Source organism: Coloeus monedula, assembly GCF_965178545.1.
Source record: "Coloeus monedula genome assembly, chromosome: 11".
Classification (NCBI taxonomy): domain Eukaryota; kingdom Metazoa; phylum Chordata; class Aves; order Passeriformes; family Corvidae; genus Coloeus; species Coloeus monedula.
The window spans coordinates 5,367,619-5,386,748 of NC_138791.1; the positions used below are offsets into that span (position 1 = coordinate 5,367,619).

Here is a 19,130-nt window from a genome sequence, read left to right on the forward strand (position 1 = left end):
AACCTTGGAAGCTGCTTGATACAATCCAGGGCAAACCTTGCAGGTGCTGCTGCTCCTCCTGGATGGTTTCGTAAAGGTTAACATTACTTGAGCAAGCTGAAATTTTAAAAAGGGCTGGCTTCGCTTCCTCTGACTAACATGAGAGTCCACAGGATGTGTCAGAAACAACTTTGCCTTGCAAAGTTCTTGTTTCGTACTCAGCACTTGTTTCTTGGCTGCACTTCAGTTACCTTGAGCTGATTTTACACTGGGTGCAGAAAATGTATAGGAGTGGGATGGAACTGACTTGCTTAACACTGTCTTTAGACCTCTATAAATATGTAGGATTTAACATAAATCTACTTGCCTTCACAGAGCACTGTCTGCTTGAGAGAAATCTGAAGGCTTGTGAATAGTACATAGCAGGAGGCAGTGATTTGTCTGCCACGGGTTTCAGAAGGGCTTATAGGAGTCATGAGGAGATGAAACCCTCGAAGAGGTATTTTGGGGGAATTTAAAGCATGGAGTATGAAGTAACATGAGGCATAAGCCCTCTGAGTTATGTTTCCAGATTCGTGTCTGAAACATAAGTTTTGTGTGTAAATAGCATTAGGTAAATCTTAATCAGTACTGGGGTCCAGGTCACGTATGTGTGTGCGATGTCTAATGTTCAGCAACAGCTGTGAAAGCTTAAACACCACCCCTGGGCCACAAATAAATAGGTCAAGTCCAGGTTGGAAATGCAGTGTTTGGGGGCTGTTAACCACTGTGTGCAAGGGGGAGAAAAAGCAACCTGCTTTGGTCCTTGTCTCTTCTGTTAGGTAACTATTTGCTTTCCTGACCTCTTGCTTTTGGCGGCTCAGAGCAGAAGAGTGTTGACCTGGGGCCAGAGGCACTGGACAGAGTATTTTGGCCGTGTGCTCTCTAGGTCAGAGAACTGAGAGCATTTCTTTTTCTAACTGTAATTTCCAGACATTTATGGCACAGCCTAAAAATCAGAAAAATTGCTGTCTGTGCCAATACTGTTTGTCATTACCTGCGAGGAAGGACAGTCACACAGGTGGGTTTGTGATGTAGACACAAGTGTTATTTGAAGAATTATTGCTTCATGTGCTCAGCTTTGTTTTCTGACAGACTTCAATGTGCTTTCTGAGTCATACTGATAAGTGAATTCATATTTAGACAGGGATTTTAAAATATTTAAAGAAATTGAATTTTCTAAGAAAGCAGTACAATGCAACATGACCTGGGTTGATCCTGCACTAAAAATAAGAACCTAAATTGAAATTGATGCAGTTCTAGCTGGTGAGGATGAAGAGGGGTACGGCACAATGGGGCCAGTCAAGGCTCACTGGCCAGCAGGTCCAGTTTCACAGTTTTCCAAATGAAAGTGCTGACATGTTTTGTTTAATCCATTGGGCTGGGGGTTGCCCTTTAAGGAAGAAACATTTTTGCTAAAGAACCCAGATCATAATTTTCTAGAGTGATAACAGCCTTGCCTGACCCTGTGTGGTCTGGGCTGTGCAAAGCCTCGGGTGTTGTGGTTCTGACCCAGGGATTCCTCACGGTTGTGAAGCGGTTTAGAAATAGGGGTGGATGCCGGAGCCAGTCAGCGTTTGGATGCCGGAGCCAGACAGCGTTTGGGGGCTGCCCGCAGCACCGGACACTCCTCTGCTGTGCTCCTCGGCCGGCTCTGCCCAAGCGCAGCGGGGCAGCCCAGGGGCTGAACCCCCTGCTCCCGGGGACGCGGGGCCAGAACCCTCTCCCGAGGGCCGGTCTCTGTCCCTGTCGCGGGCGGAGCGCTGAGGGCTGGGCGGGCCGAGGGGCGGTGCCGGCCGGGGAGCGGGGCGGGCAGGGAGCGCAGGCAGCGGGGCGGAGCGGCAGCGGGGCCGGCACGGCCGCCATGCGCCGCTGAGGGCGCCGGCCGGGCCTCGCCATGGGGGCGCCGCCGCCCAACGGCAGCCTCGGCCTCACCGCCGGCACCCCGCGGCCCGGCGGGGCGGCGGGGCCCGGGGACCGCGGCTGCGAGAACGGCGCCCTCATGGACAGATTCGGCATCTTTCTGCAGGGGCTCCTGGGCGTCGTGGCCTTCAGCACCCTCATGCGTGAGTGGCGGGGCCGCGGCCTCCGGCCTGGCGGGGAGCGGGCGGGGCGGGCCCGAGGACGGGTCGGGCTCGTTAGCGGTGCCGTGGCCGCGCTGCCCCGAGGCCGTCCCGGGAAGGGTCGGGCAGTCCCGGGCTCCCGGCCGGGGAGGGTTCGGAAGGGCCGCGGCGGCCTCGGGGGGCGCAGCCGCCGGCAGCGCTTTGTGGGTGCCAGGTGAGGCGGAGCGGGGCCGTGCGGGGAGGCCTCAGAGGCGGTGGCTCAAGTCCTTTCGCTTTCTCAAACTTGCCTTCCTAATGTTGCACCCGTGCTGATAGAATTTATGGGTGGGTGTGTGTTCTGCTTGGAATACTGCCAGCAGGAGGAGGTGGTGTGTGCGGAGCTGCTCGGGTTTGGGATGTACAGAAGTCACGGGTTTGGCTGAGCAGTTTTACTGCAGGTGCACCTTGTCATGTCACCAGCAGCAAAGTCGCACTTTGTTTCGATCGTGCCTCGCTTCCTTGGAGGGCCATTCCTGGGAGCTGGAGCAGCCCGAGAGCTGTGTGGCCGCTGACAAGAGCTCAGCTGATGGGCAGCAGCTCCTTACACTGCTTTTTTTGTGGTGGAAAGGCAAGGAAGGTCTGTGGTGGCTCCAGCCCTGTGGTGAGGGGGTCACAACAACGTGAAACAGTTCTGGTGGATTTGTCTCTATCCCGTGGTCTAGTCAGTATCCTTTGGGTTGAGGAGGGGAAAAGAAGCCCAGTGCCATTACTCAGCTGACTGTGACCTTGCTAGTAGCAAAAAGTGGGAGAGGGAAAAGAGAACATGTTTTGCAGACGTGTTTTGCAGTTTGATCTAAAGACCAAGATCCTGTTTACATTAGAATTGCACCGATGCCTTTTCCTGCTGCTGTCACACTATTATGGTTAACTCAGACATTTGCATGCCTTAGTGTCTCAGTCACTATTAACAATTACACTGCTCTTCTAAAAGCTATGTGTGTAGCTGTCATCCTGTGGCAGAAGGGCAGCAGTAATCACTGGTGTAGCATTTGGTCAGTGACTGCAGCCTCATAATCAGAAGTTTTAGCAGTTTCCAAACAGGAGTACGTCTGTGTAAGAAGGTGATGGGTACACAGTGTTGGTTTTAAATTTCAGGGATACAAATAGGTAATTCTTATGGCTTGAGCATAAAAAGATGAAGAACTACAGATGTTAGTTGTCAGGATGGTATCTTTTTTTCTTTATGCATTCTACAGTAACACTGGACTAAGTGAAGACAAGAAAAATGAAAACCTTGTTGTTGGCTGCACTTTCTGACTTGAGTTAGGTACTGTTAAACCATGAGCTGTGAGGAGACCGTTGATGCAGTTGTGGCGGAACGGAGTGGAAGGAAGCCAGCCAGTCCTCGCAATGTACTGGTGAGAAAAGGAGTCTTTGTCCAAAGGAGATTAGAGCAAAAACATAGCAACTTATCATTCTTAAAGGTGCATCTGTTCAGAAACAGAGGGACAGGTATGTTTGTCCCAGCTTTGACAGACATGTATTCTTCCACAGTGTTTTGTGCCTCTCCCTGAGCAGGAGGAGAAGCTGGTGATGCCATGTGGGCCTATTACACTGGTACAAGAGCAGTTCTCTCTCTGTTAGGGGCTGTTTTGTGCAAAAATTCTGTTTGTCTGAATGTTCCTAGCCTTTTTATGTCATATGCAAAACACGTGGTGTGTTGTACCAAACCCTTTAAAGTTTCCTCAACAAATGGGACTTGATGTGACAGCAAAGCAGGAACTTGTGGCTGAGACCGGAGGGAGAGCATGACCTTAGCAAACATCTGGGCACCTACACAGCTGTTCCTGTCCCTGGGCTGCTGGGGCAGGAGGGATGACACAGCTGCTGGAGCTGGATCACAGGACTGATACAGCAAGAAAAATAAATGAGGAGTTGTGGTTGCTTTTAGGCTGGAGTAGCTCTGGTCCTGTAGCTGTCTGGCACAAGAGAGGTGCTGGTGCTGAGGGAGAAACAAGTGGCAGGGGCTGCTTGAGATTTGTGACTGCAGTCAGGTCCCTTTGGAACAGTGGTAATTCTCCGTGTGCAGCTGTATCATTTCTCCAGCTCTTGTCTGTAAAAAATAAAAGAACTGAAGACCCATGACTGTCTGGTATTTAAATTTAATAAGGAGGAAGTCACTTGTCTTCTTTTTTTTTTTTTTTTTTTTTTGAAAGGAAACACTAGAAGAAGATGTTCTAATACTTTGGTTGTGATTAAAGGTACTGAACCCTCTGTAGTAAAAGAAATTAAAGTAATGGCACCAGAGGTACATTGCACAATTGCTCTTTATGCACAGAAACTATCTTTCTTTGAAAAATACTCGATTTGACAGGTAAAGAATAAGAAATTTTGGTAAGTGGCTAAATCAAAGGCTGACCCAGACGTGCCCTTTTCTAGATTAATTTTACCATGCCTGCATTCAGTGGAAAAAAAGAAAATATTTTTAAACATAAGCTGTAAGAGAAGAAGGACCTTTTCTGTGCCTCACTGCTGGATGTTCATGTACAAATAACTGAAGGATGATTCTTAAAGCAAAATAATTTAAGGTCTGACACTCCAGTGTGCCACCTTTTTGTTCATACCCGTGTTCAGGTGCTGTAAAGCTGTGCTGTCAGCAATGACATCATTCAAACTTCGTATTTTAAAGGCTAAAATGTGTTAAGAATCAGGTTTTTAGTTCGTGGAAGATGTGGTGGCTCTCTGCCAGGAGGAGCGTGGGAACTGCCCTGCTGTGACTGTCTTCTGGTACTTGTAGGAAAGGCTTTTGCCCCAGGCACATTATCAGCCTACCACTGTTCCCTCACTACTGAATTGGCACAACCAAGAAGTGACAGAAACAGTGAATTTCTCGCTTTGAGCTGACAAAATGTTCATTTGAAATTAATTCCTAGGTTTCCTTTTCTTTGTAGCTCTTGCCTTCCTGTTCTGAAACACAGGGAATGAGGATCAGTTTCACTCACTCACCTCACCCTACCATTTAAATGAGTGACTTCCTTGTGGGTTTTTTTTAGATTCAGATACAACCTGTCACAACCCCCTAATCTTTTTCTTGTAGAAGGTGCTTTAGCTGGTGATCGTCTATCCTGAATTTATATGGGAGCTTCCCTATCCCCCTTAAAATAGTAGAAGTTTGCATGTGGTTTTTATTGTTGTAAGTTAAGGCTTCACAAATCCACTCCTTAGTCTCTCTGATTCCAAACTGTACTCTCCTGTTCTTGATGTGAAGCGTGTGCAGGGAGATCCTTTTCTGATGTCTGAATCAGTAGTGAATATACCTAATACTATCAGAGCCCACCTGTGTGTTGTCTTTAATTACTGTGAATTAATTTTACTGCTCAGCTGTGAGGCTAAAGATGTGTGAAACACTTTCATCCAGATGCTACAGAAGTTCCAGTACACAAAAAGCTGAACTGAAGTTGGGTGAGACGACTTCTGTTGGGTCTCTCCTGACCGCAGGCTCTCACTCCCTATCCAAGGGAACTAACTGATAAAAACCCGCCTCATTTTGGCAAGTCTGCTTGGACTGGCAGCCCTCTTGACTCTGGTCACTAACTCTCAAGTCTGTTAGCCTGCTGGTTTTAAGTGTATTGTTTGGTTTTGTTCTCATCCCTCTGGCCTTACGTACACGTTTGTTTTTCACCCTGGTTTATTTAAGCCAAGCCACTTCATAACAGGAAGTCTTAATGAGTTTCCTTCAATGGAAGAAATGTATGTTTATGCTGCAGGTCACTAGGCCAAAGATAAGATTTTTTTCAAAGTTTGCTGCTATCATATTTTTTTCTTACTTCATAAGGATCTTGATTTAAAATGATGGCTTTGCTGTTTAGGTGTTTGAGGTTCCTTGGTGCAATATTTGTGTTTATTTCCTGGTGCCACGAAGCTGGTTTTAAATACGTTAGTATTAGGGCTTTTATTGGTAGTGAATGTTAAGAGAGGGGTGTTGGCATGGTATTCTCATACATGTATGACATTAGGCGTAGGTTTAATTAACTCCATTTTTATTACCCAAACCTGGAAAAGGGATAAGGAAAAACCCACTGCCCATCCCTTTACCCTGTCTGACAAAATGTTTTAAGTAGTTTATTTACTAAGCTTGTTTGTCAGAAGACTGGTGCCTTATCAGAGTGTGGCAGTGTTTGTTTTGGGCTGCTTAGGAATGGCTGAGAAATCAGATGTGAGTTGTATTGATGAGTTATTGAAATAGAGGAGTCAATTGGTTCTCTACATGTAGAAGGTTTATGTCTATCTGTGAGGAAAATAAAAATATGCTGTAAAGGAGACCAGAGTGTGGGAGTCTGTTCCCTTTTTATGGCTTTGTTACAGTTTGTGTCTGTACTCAGGCTGAGAAGGGTTTACAATAGTGGAATGATGGGGTACAGGTGCAGTGAATAATTGACTAGGTGAGTTTGCTGTTGAGAGTGACAGATGAAACAAAAAGAAACCATTCTAATAAAATATACTATCTATATTGTAAGGTCCTCTCTTTGCTTACAGTACCTTAAAGGAAATACCTTGAGACTATATCCTTAATGCTAGTTAACTTTACAGCAAGGTTTTCCCACTTAAAAAGCTGTCCAAGGAGAAGACATGCTTTTTCACATAATAAGCTATCTAAGTAGGTAATTTAGTAGAATTTGAAATGCCTTCGCAAAAATGTGCTTTTCAGAGGAATTATTTCATATTTGCATGAAGGTAAGGGAGTAATTTTATGGGAATAATGTTCTGGGGAGAAGGAATTAAAAGTAATTCCAGTTGCCTTTAACAAAACAGCATAAAATAAGCTACTGGATACAAAAGGCGTAAACCATATGATTTAGTAGATTTCTATAGCAATTTTCTTTCTGCTTGAGCAGACTTAGAAATTACGAACATTTTATATTCTGTAACATCAGCCGTGAAGCACAGACCTCTGAGAAACAGCAACTAGTTTATTCTGCATGGCATTTCCTAAGATGCTGGGCAGTGGCCTGCTAGCTTCATTAATAAAAGCATTTCTTCAAAAGATTTTATATTATTCCGGCTTGATAATGCTGCATCCTTGAATGTATTTGCTCTGAGTGATCGCAGCGTGTGTTTACATGAATTCCTGAGGACCCCTCAGCAGGGTCCTTTGTGTGTCTGATATCAAAACTTGTCTCACACTGAAGTTTCAAATCACAAATGGGAACATTCCTAGTTATGAAAATATGAACAGCATTGTACTTGCACACCCGAACACGTGATGCAAAACGCACTTTGTTCATTTTCCTAGGACTTTCACAAGTGCAAGCTCCTGGTGACTTGCCAGGTAAATGCAGAAATGGCATTCCAATGTGTGTTTGGGAATGAGTTTAAGGAGCACTCTTGGGTATCGCAGCAGCGAAGATGAATCCCTCTGCAGGTAGAGGAAGACTAGTAAGATGTGCTGTTGAACTGTGACAGAAGGCGAGGTTTGGGAGAGCATTTTTTAAAAGGAGGAGGTGACAAAAGCTCCCCGGGGAGCAGCAGGACTCGCGGGTGGCGGGGTCGGGGCAGGACCCTGGACAGCTCCGCGGGCAGCCCTGGCCGGGTCACAGCCGCCCCCCGCCCGACAGCGAGCCGGGCCCGGGGTCAGGGCCGGGGGTTCGGCATCGCTGCAGGGACGGAGGGACGCGCTAACCTGACCCACAGTCCGCCGAGGGCTTGGCCGCCTGGCAGTGAAGGGCTGAGGCAGCTCCCTCCCGGCTGGCTGGGGGCCAGGGAGGAAACAGGATGGGGTGATGGTAGTAGAAATATGTGTTATTCTCTTCCTCCTTCGGGCCCATTCCATGGCAATTAGTGACGATCGGTATCGCAGTGCACTGCAGTAGCTGTTGTTGTGTAGGTTGTCTGCTTGTAGCTGCAGGACTTGGAAAAGCCCTGTGAGGTCACTTTGGTCACAGCCTAGTAAATTGTGCCTTACAATGATCCAGTCTTTCCTTATCCCCAGATGGTGAGGTATCGCTTGCAGCCATGTAGCATTGCTGCTGCTTGTTTGTTTTAAATAAATCATCAGCCCTTCCAGTGCCTCTGTGACATCCTGAGCCGTGCTTGAGACAAATAGGAGAGATGCACTTTGAGCTGTAGAAGAAGAAAGAAGTCCAACCCTGGCTAAATTAGCAAAGTAAATTACTTTCTTTTACCATGCTAATATTGTAGTACTCTTTAACATATGGAACGTCTATGTGGAATAAATTCTGTCCATTGTGAACTCTCCAGAAAAAGGCAAATCTTGCTGACAAATTTCATGCTGTATAAAAGCAAGTAATAATAGGGTTGGGAACTGCTCAGCTGATCCTTTTTAAGTGAAGGAAATGACCTGTTTTTTTATTAAAACTGCTTGCAAGATGTCCAGTTCTTAGTTGCCATAGATTGTAATAGCACTTTATTGGTCCTCATGTCCTGATCATGTCAGGTCATTAGTATTTTACTGTCACTAAGTGTCCTTGAAATGCCATGCCAGTAAAAGTTAAGACAATTAAAATAAGCCCCCAATTTAGACAAATAATCTGCAATCTGTAAGTCTCTTTTTATTAGGTCTGATGCCCTACTTTGTCTTGCTGGCTCAGAAAGTGTTACATTTTCTTATTACTCAGCTGATTGCTGGATGTAGTTGTAGGCCCCATAATAAGATTGTTCTAAGTACAATTACACATGTCATTTACATTATGAAATGCTTAGGAAAAAGGATAAGTTATGTTGACATTTGTAAACTGTTAAAATGATAAATTATCGAGAAACTCTGAAGCTGTGTTTAATTAGGATGAACTTCTGGGCTGTTAGCTAGACTGGTGTTTAACTCTAAAGTGCATAGTGAATGTCTTCTTTACCAGTGTTTTATAATTAAATCTGTAAGGAGCTGATTTGTACAGACACACAGGGTGCAGTTTTGCGTTCTGTGGTGATATTAATTTCATGGTTAATGAAGTTTGCATTCTTAAAGTGGTATTTAACAAGGTCTTATCTGTGTGGATTTTGTTGATGAAGTGAAAAATCAGGTCTGCTTTCTCATGCCTACTGGTAGGAAATTCTTTGCATTCTCAAAGATTTCTTGTTCTCAGCAAAAATTATTCCCTGTGAAACTCAGTTTGTTAAATCTCTGGCAAACTGAAAACAAGCTCAGAGCTTGCATGAGTCTGCCTTTGCTGGTGATGTGGTGTGGGGATGAGGTTTTAGGGTTTAGTTAGGAATAACTAAACCTGTTCACAGTGATGGCCATGATACCGAAGACCTGTTTTTCTGCCACTTACCCTGATCACACATTTTATATATATTTGTTGTCATATGTAAGGAAGGTTGAGAATGAAAATGAGCTAAAATGGATTTACAGTTCAAATTCCTCATAGCTCACTCTTCAAGGTTCAGATTCATAGTTCCAGGTGTGAGTTAGTTCCCAGACGTGCAGAGCTACAGCAGGAGAAAGTCATGTCAAGGAAGGAAGTTACTAAACTTGGTTTTTTCTGGGTTTTATGATTTCTTTCCTCTAGATGTTGCACCTTTTTTTTTTTTTTTTAATAAGAATCAAACATTTTTTGTAATTTGATACGTTTTGATAAGTTTTCAGTCATTTTACCTTCTATCACGTTTTTGGCTACCCCCAGCTTCTAAGACCAACCATTCCCCTAAAATTTTAGCTCCTTTTTAGAATAATCACTTTTACTTCCTTCCTGGTGCTGGAGAAGCTGCCATTCAACATCTTCCAGCACACCTTCCTTGCTTTGAGGCAGGTGGTGTGACTAACAGCGTATGTTATTTTATATATGTAGGACTTAAATGCTTTCTTTGTTTGATAGTTTCAGCCTAGAAAGATTGAATCTGGTAAGCAAAGCTCTTTAGAATTTAAACAGCCTCTGAACATACAGTTTATATCTACCTTTGGCCTCCTTGATTTAACATATTTGCTGTTTTATTGTTTTTACAAAGTTTTTACAGTTTTCCTTTTACATCGTTATTGTATCTGAACTTATATTTCAGGTTTGCTTTCTGCTTTTAAAACTGTTCCAGTTTCTGCCTTGCTTAATATTTTAATGAATGGTGATTGAGTTTGAAGTTGTGCTTTGGCAGTTCTGCCTGTTCCCAAGAGCTGATTTAAAACAACCAGCTTGAATGACTTAAAGTTCATTGATATCTGTTGTCATACTAATAACATTCAGAAAGCTTCATGTATTATTGAGTGATCTTGTGAATGCTGTACGTGAAAATGGTGTTGTGAATCGTAAATTGCTGCTTAGTGCACATTAATATGGATTGATTCTATTTGTTTTGTACTAAATAATTCATGTTTCCCAAATGGTTCTGATTTCTAACAGAGAAAAAAAATCCACTTGAACACAGTAGACTGTGTTTTTCAGTCTTCACTGGGTGCTTGTATAGCATGACAGGAATGGTACAGCTGTTTTTCTAGCAACCTTCCTTTTTCATTTAGTAGTTGTTTAATGATACCTGATTCAGAGTATAAAAATGTTTGCAAGAGGGATCTGTATTAACTTTCTAAAGCCAGTCTCACAGGCATTTCCACTGGAAGCTTAGATTTGCTTTGCTTTAACTATCTCGTACCTGCTGAAGAAACAGAATAGCAAATGCATCTGTCTCTGAAAGTGCTGGGAAACTGTGATTTATTATGACTTTCAAACAGAGCACACCTTGACCCAGCAGTGCTGTGTATGCTAAATGCAAAGATAACAAATGCCTGTCTCTTAAGACTGAATTGTGGCTTTTAACTTTATTGTTTGGATAAGTATTTCCTAAGCTACTTGTGCTGTTTACCTTAGAGTTCTTAAAGCAGTTACTTGCAGCCCTTTATTTTTAGTATTGCCATGGCATTGTCATGGCTTTTGGGAAGCTGAGGGCTGGATGCTTCTGTTTACAGGGTGTGTGTAGTTGCATTTTATGACTTTTAAAGTGCTGCTCTCTCTGGGGAGACAGCAAATAGGTTAGCAATCAAAACTGAGAAGTTGTGTCTAATTCTTCCTCTGCTAAGTTAGTTCAGCTGTTTTAAAAGTAAGCTTTACCTTTAAAAAAAAGGAAAAAGCTTCATGACAATGGCTGTTGATGTGGTGTGTCTGGGCTGCTGGCTCTGCTAAGACGTATTTGTTTCCTTTATTGACAGCCAAGTTAATGCATCTGTCAGAGCCACACTGTCATGTGCTACCAGGATCCACGAGATCAGTCTTGCTGAAATTGTCTTAGGCTGAGTTTTATGCAGGTAATATGATTTATTTGTGTCTCCCACAACCAATCTGTACAAGCTAAGGATTTAGCAAAATTTTTTGGAGCTTAAAGTACGTACATGTTAGGAATAAAAAACCCACCAGCCTCATGTAATGCATTTGGCTGCCTTTTCTGAAGCAGCAGAATCGTCTGATTTATTCCAAAGCTCATATAGCAGTATTTAGGGTTCTTTTCCTGATAATGATTTGTCCTCTCCTCCCCTGCTCTGTCAAGGGGAGCTTTACTTTGTGATAGCCATTCCTTACAGAATGACTATAAAGTTTTAGCTCTCACTAAACCTTTGTAGAGACAAAATTTACAGGTAGGTTTTTAGCTGGTCATGGAAGCAGATAGGAAGTAAATGTTTTTACAAAGGTAACTTCAGTTACTTTATTTCACCAGCATTTATCCAGCAAGCACTTCTGCCCATTTGATAAATAATGTGAAATCCAGTGCTGACACCTTGTTTTCAGTCATGTCGTGTCATCTGTGCTTAGACAAAAGAGGCCAGGTCATGAGATAGCTGGGCTTGATGGATGCTTGGCACTGGTGTGTTTAACTTTGCAGTAAAACAGAGCCCCTTGTTCTCTGCTCTGACAAAAGTGCCAGTCAGGCCCACAAAGGTTTTGCTGCCTTAACCACAATGTTATCATCACTGCTGCCAGTGGAACAGAGAGGCTGGGATAAGATCTGTGGTTTGCAGGTACCTCGTGGCTGTCCAGACACAGCATCTTTAGTGTGACGTGGCCTTGAATAACCAACTGGCTGGGTCATTAAACTTTATTTGTCCAGCTTTGTATAAAGTTTCTCCCTGGGTGACCATCTTTAATGGACCAGTTTTTAATTACACTACAGAATCATTAAGGCCAAGGGCACAGTAGAATTAAGAAAGGGTTTGGGTACTCACGTGACTAATACTGTTTTCTGTCTTACAGAGGTTTTAAAAATTCCTTTTTGCTGGGCAGCAAAGCTGGGGGCTCATGCACTTCATAGTATGTCAGTCTAATATTGACTAGAATAAAATTTTCCCTTGAGTGAGTTATTCCATAACCTTTTTCATCATGAAGAAACCATGGCTCATGATGTCTTTCTCCAATGCAGTAATATCACTGGAAATGAGTTCTAGTCCAGTATAATTTCTGCTTCAGTATAATGGGTGTCTCAAGTGTGGAGAAGTCTGGGTCCTTAAGCAAAAATATAATGTAGAATTCTGGGGCCCTTATGTAGGGAAATAAGCAGCAGACTTTCAGGGTGTGCTGCATTTGGGCATGTAGCTAATGGGACACAGGAGTAGAAGGAAGAATTTCCAGTAGGGCAAAAATTGAATTGCCAAGAGCATAGTGCATTTTTGGGCTGGAGAAATGAGCAGCACACCAAAAACACTGATTCTTTTGGTCTTTTTTGCAATCATGTTTATTACCTCTCTTAAAACAGATGCACACAGAATTCCTTTTTTTTTTTTTTTTTTTTTTTGACTTTGATACTGGGGAGATGCTGAGCTCATAAGTGTCACAAAAGCTTTTGGCAACTGAGTGATACATGGTTTACACACCTACATATTTTTTGTAAGGCATCATTGTAGCCTGTTCTCATTGGGCATGTTGTTTCTTGCATAGTTAATTCTAAAAAGAAAAATTCTGTTTTGGGGAAATCTATGTAATCTCATGTAATTACTTATTCTCATTTTGCTGGTACCAAGAAAATAATGGGAAGGGGGGAAAAGTGGAATGGCAAGAAAAGCCTCTTAAATGCTTTGCTTTAACAGTAAAGGGAGATAAGTTCAAGTTAATGATAAAGATCACAAATAACATGAAATTCGCTGGTAGTTGTCATTCCATAGTCATGTGAATTTCCAGGAATTATTAGTGTGCATATGCTTTGTTCAGAACAGACGTGGTTCCCACTGTTGTGGGAAAAGTGTTGATACTAACAAGTAGAACAGTGTTTTTCAAAGTCTTCCTAAATAGAATTTTAAAAAATAAAAATCTGGCCTGCATATGTAGTTGACTTTACAAGTTTTTTACAGGGTTAGAATTTGCAGGTTCAGATTTGTGAGGCATATGGTCTGATAACCAAATGTTCTGAAAATAGTGCCATTCTCTGAGAGTGGCCGTATGAAAATCTGCATCCAATTCCAAGCTCGGGTGCTACTGCTTGGTGTAACTTCAGCTGTTACTCCACACTCAGTGAGCAAAGCAGCCTTGTACAGGAAACTTGTAATAATTGTTGTGAGTGCTGGAAATCATCTGAATCAATACCAAAGTAGCCTGCAGATCCCAGCAGTCTTGCACTGTGAGGGCTGTGTTGGAGGATCTGTCTGGTTGCAAACACGTTATTTGGGAAGCTCAAGCTACAGCAGATTTCTCACTGTTAAATTCTGTCCCTCCACATATGTGTGTGTCTGATTTTCAGTTAGCCCTACTTTAGTCCTTTGATAATCGGTTCAAATCTTGGAACTTTTTAAGCATCAGATCACGAAAAAATGAGTTCTAGACTTACAGACCAATTTTTCTTGGAAGGGACTCCAAATGTCACCTGTTCCCACCTCCTCAGAGCAGGGCCAGCCCATGTCCCCTTGCTTGGAACCTTGTCCGTGGGAATTCTCAAGGTCTATCAGACTGAAGTCACTGGACATTCTTTGGACAACTTGCTGCAGAGTTTAATTGCTCCCACTGGAAATTTTTTACTTCTTTGACCCTAGAATTTCCCTGGCTGCAACTTGTGGCTGTTTCCTGTGGCCTGTGCACTTGTGAGAAGGGTGCAGTTCCGTCCCAGATGAAACTGCCCACACACGTGAAGAAATGGGAATGTGACGTGTAAATATGATCCTCACCAACCTTTCCTCCTTTTCTCTTTGACCAGCTCAGCTGTTCTTTTCTGATGACAGAAATGTGTAGGAGGTTTACGAAATGAAACATTTAGTCACATGCTTTGTCTGTGACCCATCTTTGAAACAGTTTTGAGAAGCCTTGGAAACACAGGTGAAATTCCCATCTCTCTCCTCAGAAGAGCAGTATTGTTGTAGTGCAGCTGCAGAGGACATCAAACATGTTGATTTTACTTTTTTTTTAATTTCAAATTAATGAGCTGGAGAAATCTTTGATCTTTACTGGGGTTGGAAAGATTCTTACTGTGAACTGCCAGAACCTGCATCTAAGAAATGCAGTAGTGCATGATACGTAGAAATGTTTCAAAGGTGTGAGATGAGCCAGTTTTGTGCTGCTACAAGAGCAGCCGTCCAGAAGCTTGGAGTTCTTGAATCCATATTGAAGTTACTTCACATCAGCAAAATAGTTCCTGTGGGACTTCTTGAGGAGGTGAAGGAGAGGAAGGTTGGATTGAATTTCAAGTGTTGCTTTGCATATTGACAATTTGGAGAGGTTTTATTTTATTTCTTGTCTCTGTTCTGGCCTTTATTCTTCCCTACGAGTCTTCTGAAATTCTGATTGCAAAACTGCTATGTTAAAGTAAGTGTTAGAAACCCTTCCACTCTGGCATTAATTATTCCTAGAATTTCAATGAAGTGGGAAGACAATTCAATGAACTTGAATTTTGCATAAGCAATACTGTGTCTTATATGCTTACCTAGTATGTGTCCATCTGGCAGCTCACACACTTGTTGGCAGAAGTGCTTTTATTTCCTTTCCTGAAAAATTCTGGCACTGAACGTATAAACAAGCAGCACTTCTTTCTTCATTTAATTCAGCATGAAATTCTGAACATTATTAGTTAATTAATATTAACTCTGGCGAGTCGTTGCTGGTGCGAGTGCGGAGCTCCGAGCTGGAGCATATGGAGCGGCACCGCGTCCTCGCAGGCAGGAGCCGGCAGATTGAGATCCATCTGTCAGCTGACACACGCACAAGCCCGGCTTTGTGCTGAGACTGCCAAGAGAAACCGGGAGTGGGGCTGGGAACAGCAATCCTGACTTCTTTTGGGGGAGAGAAAGGGTAAAAATTGCTTTCCCCTCCCCAATTTAATAGGTGCTTAAAAATTGCCAATAAAGATTCTGTAAAAAGCATGCTGGCTTTTAGTTCCAAAATTAATGTATTAACAGCGAGCATGGTGAGGACCCTCAGCTTACCAGTGTGGTTGTCTGTTGGGTTTTTGCTCAGTGTAGTTACTGGGAAGGCTCAGATTCTTTATCAGGGATGTGTTGGGAAGTACCTGGTAATGTCTGCATCTGTCAGAAACACCTGATGCTCACAGACACTGCTGCAAGGAGCTGGGCTAGGAAAACAGCACTTTCATGTGGATCTACTGGGCTTTCAAATGTACAGGTACATATTCATCAGGTTGCACCTCCTAAAGATTTTACTCATTTAATTTGGGGGGATAGAAGTTTGTGGTGTGATCAGCCAGCCAGTACATTCCCAAAAGACAGGCTTTCCAAGCTTGCTCTCCTGTTTAATGTTAACTCAAGTGAAATGTTGTGTTTCTAGAACTGGCCAGAGAAACACAAACTTTCTCAAGTCTCAGTTTCTCAGCACAGATAAAATTTGAAGTGCTTTCAGTTGAATTGCTTTTGAATAACCTCTTCCAAAATGAATTTTTGTGAATTTTTAAAAGAAATTAATGAATCCACAGGCATTACACAACTTCATAGCAGTAACAGACAACAGCCTAAGCTTGGAGTTCACCCTTGCCCAAAGCAGGCACACCTTAGCAGTTTAATTCCATTTTTGTCTGCAGAAAAGCATCTTGCACTAACTCCACAGTAAGTTGAAACTTCTGTTTCTTGCACTTGTTTTGTGATGCTTTGTGGCTTCCTATTGTTACACAAAAGTGCCACTAATTAAAGTAATCCATAATGTGACTGGGAAGGACTTGTCATAAATAACAAACTGGTTAACTTGGCTGAGTGTTGCTCATTTTTAACAGAAGTTTTATATTTGTGTCATGCTGTTCACAGGGAAAACTGCTGGCAAATGTTGCTATTACAACTTTATCTTTGGTGTAAATGTACAGTCTTTTTGTCTTGTCACTTTTTAATTTCTCATGGGGGTGAATCAGTTTCTCTCTGCTGTCAGAAGCAGTGACAGTGAGATGGCAGGTTGACAGCCTGAAAGTGCTGCTCCTCCACCTTGAAGGTGATTTATTTAATTGTTTTATGAGGACAGTTGATTTTGGGGGAAATTGCCTTACTTTTGAAAAAGTTATGATTGGTTCAGAAACCAGAATGTGGTTTAAAGGCTTTTAAGCTGGGCAAGCATGACGTACACAGAGCATCCTATATTAAACTGAAATTCATCACTAATATCTGGAGAAGCAGGTTAGAATACCTGTTGATATTTTGCTGACTCTACCTGCTATGGTTTGTGCCTCTTAAATCAGAATCTCTTCAATTTGAAGGGGTGGCGGGGAATCAAGGCTTATTTATTTTAATATAAGAGATCATTTCTGAAATAAGAGCCTAAATAATTATTTTTCAAGACTTGTGTTGAAGGAACTGGTGAGTGGTACTGAAATTTGGGCAGAAGGAAGTAAAACCCATTCTTAGTGGAAAGGTTTCACATTACCTTGTTATCTCTGGTCTGTCTTTGGGATGTGTAAGGATTTAGTATTTGGAGCTGTATTAAAGAATAAATCTGTGTTAGGATATTAGGCTAGATCTGGCAGAGGTGAGGCTGCTACAGCCCCTGCCCAGGTCTGACCTGTGGCATGGCTGAGTGTGTGTTCCCAGCAGGAAAAAAGGTTTTCTTGCCCAGGAGTTAGAAATGGCATTTCCTAAGACAATGGGACAAACTGCAGACCAGACGGTGCAAATGTATGGACCAGTCACTGTTTACACATCAGCAACTGCTTTTATCCCCTTGTCCCTCTACTTTCCTACACTTGTTCCTTCAGGAGTCATTTAGATCCTTCTTGATGGACCTGGGAGGGGTTGGAAATACATGGAAGTAGCTGGGCAGGGTATGAGAGGAGCTTTTTATCAGATGCCCAAACAGTTTGTATTATAAACTGCATTAAAACTGCAGTAGATAAACTTACCTACTTTTTTGCCTTTGTATATAGTTGTCATTAATTTTAATAGTGATTTTTTTTAGTTTTCAATAAGTTAACAACTGTCAACCTTTTTGTGAAGGGATTATCAGACTAAAAGAAAATCTGTCCTGCTTTCCTTTTGTAATTCAATTTGCCCACAAAATAGAGATACTTTGTCAGAGAATGTATTTGTCCTGCTACTAATTTACTTGATTTCTTTCTGATATTATAGACTGCCCCATATTATGAAAATACTTTCAAATTTGACTTTGGGTCTCCAGTGAGGAAAAGAAACATCTCTTTCTAATACCTGCTTTTCTGTTGGAAATTAAATTTTCTGGATGGGCAGTCATAAAAGCTCAGGCCAGTGGAATGGTGGTCAGATGTGGATTATTGTTTCATGTGAGGAATGTTGGCAGTCAGAGGATGGAGCTCTAGGAATTTAGAGGGGACAGAAGGGAGACAGTTTCTTAAGAAATGGATCCTTGGAGTTTTAGTGAAAGATCCAATTCATTGAAGGATGTCACTTTTCTGCCAGATTATTTGCTTTCACTTTTCTGTATTTTTGTTGCTTTGGAAGTTGCTGATTGTCTTCAATGATTTTTTTTTTTTTCTCCTTAGTAAAACGCTTCAGAGAACCAAAGCATGAAAGACGTCCCTGGAGGATATGGTAAGTTTCTGCATGCTTCATTCTTAACTTCTTTTTCTTCTTGCATGTTTTAGAAATTGAAGGGATGATGTTTGTGTATGATGACTAAAATAAAGAAAAGTGATGACAAGAAATTGGTAACTGTCAGTGAGGAACCAAAAAAGTTACCAAAATGCATGAGTCAGGTTACCTTCTGTGTGTTTCCTGGCTAGACATTTCTTACTGAACACTTCCAGGAATCTGCAGAGATGTGCTTTTAGACATAAAGCTTCAAGTTGTGCTTCTTCCTGAAGATGGAAACTTAGAGTAGCCCTAAGATGCACCTGAACACCTACAAACTTGCATAAGCTTATCAGAAGATCTCAGCTGGGCTCAAATAAAATTCCATGTTTTGTAGGTATCCTACTATGTATAAAATAGAAAACAGTGTGATAAAAGATACAAGTACATCAACCATAAAAAATACAAGGTATAAAAAGCGTATTTGTGTTTATTACATTGTAAGAGTTACTGGATTGAAGCAATGCCAACATAAGATGCACCAGTTTTGAGACTGGTGTGTTAGGCTGCCATTCCACTTGTTCAAGACTTCAGTGATTTAAATTCCTCTCATACAATGCTGCTTCTCAAAGCTAACACTGACCTTTATCTTATTGAAAAAATAAGTACAAAAACTTCGTGTACTACAGTCTACCTCAGCCTGAAATTCTAACAAGTGCACTGATAGCCCTTAATTTTTAAGCAAAGAATCTTGTTCCGGGACTCAAGTATTGCTATTTATAGCATGGTGTACTGATTAGATAAGTAACTCACTGGCTTCCTGCCTCATCTCCAACACTGCTTTCTGTGTCATGCAGTGAATGAAGAGATTGAAGTTCAAGACAGTTATCAGGGAGGGTAGATGAATTCAGGCTTAAAATGTCATTTGGATCTGTTGGGGTGTTTAGATCTTTTTAGATGTGGAAACAGCAGGCAAAATGGTTGTTTTTCTGTATAATACTTAGAATACACTCCTGCCTGCAGAATACTCTTGTTAGTATTCCTCTGATTTGCATTTAATGAAACATCCACTGAAAGTTTTGGTTTTGTGTAAAGGATGATGATAAAAGAATGGTAAGAGCTGGAGTCAATACTGAATCACTGTCTAAGTGGGGGTTTATATTTTCTCTTTGAGTAACAAACTGTTT

The 19,130-nt window shown here is 42.2% G+C and overlaps 1 protein-coding gene across 1 annotated transcript in view; it reads left to right on the forward strand.

Moving 5' to 3' along the window:
• Window positions 1–1,880: 1,880 nt before the first annotated feature.
• The window catches only part of LOC309577125 (store-operated calcium entry regulator STIMATE-like), a 31,625-nt gene continuing 14,375 nt past the window's right edge, over window positions 1,881–19,130 (forward strand). Inside the window, exons 1-2 of the mRNA XM_082288902.1 lie at window positions 1,881–2,084; window positions 17,916–17,964. Of these exons, the coding sequence (XP_082145028.1) occupies window positions 1,916–2,084; window positions 17,916–17,964 (218 nt within the window). The 5' untranslated portion in view covers window positions 1,881–1,915. The remainder of the gene's footprint in view (window positions 2,085–17,915; window positions 17,965–19,130) is intronic.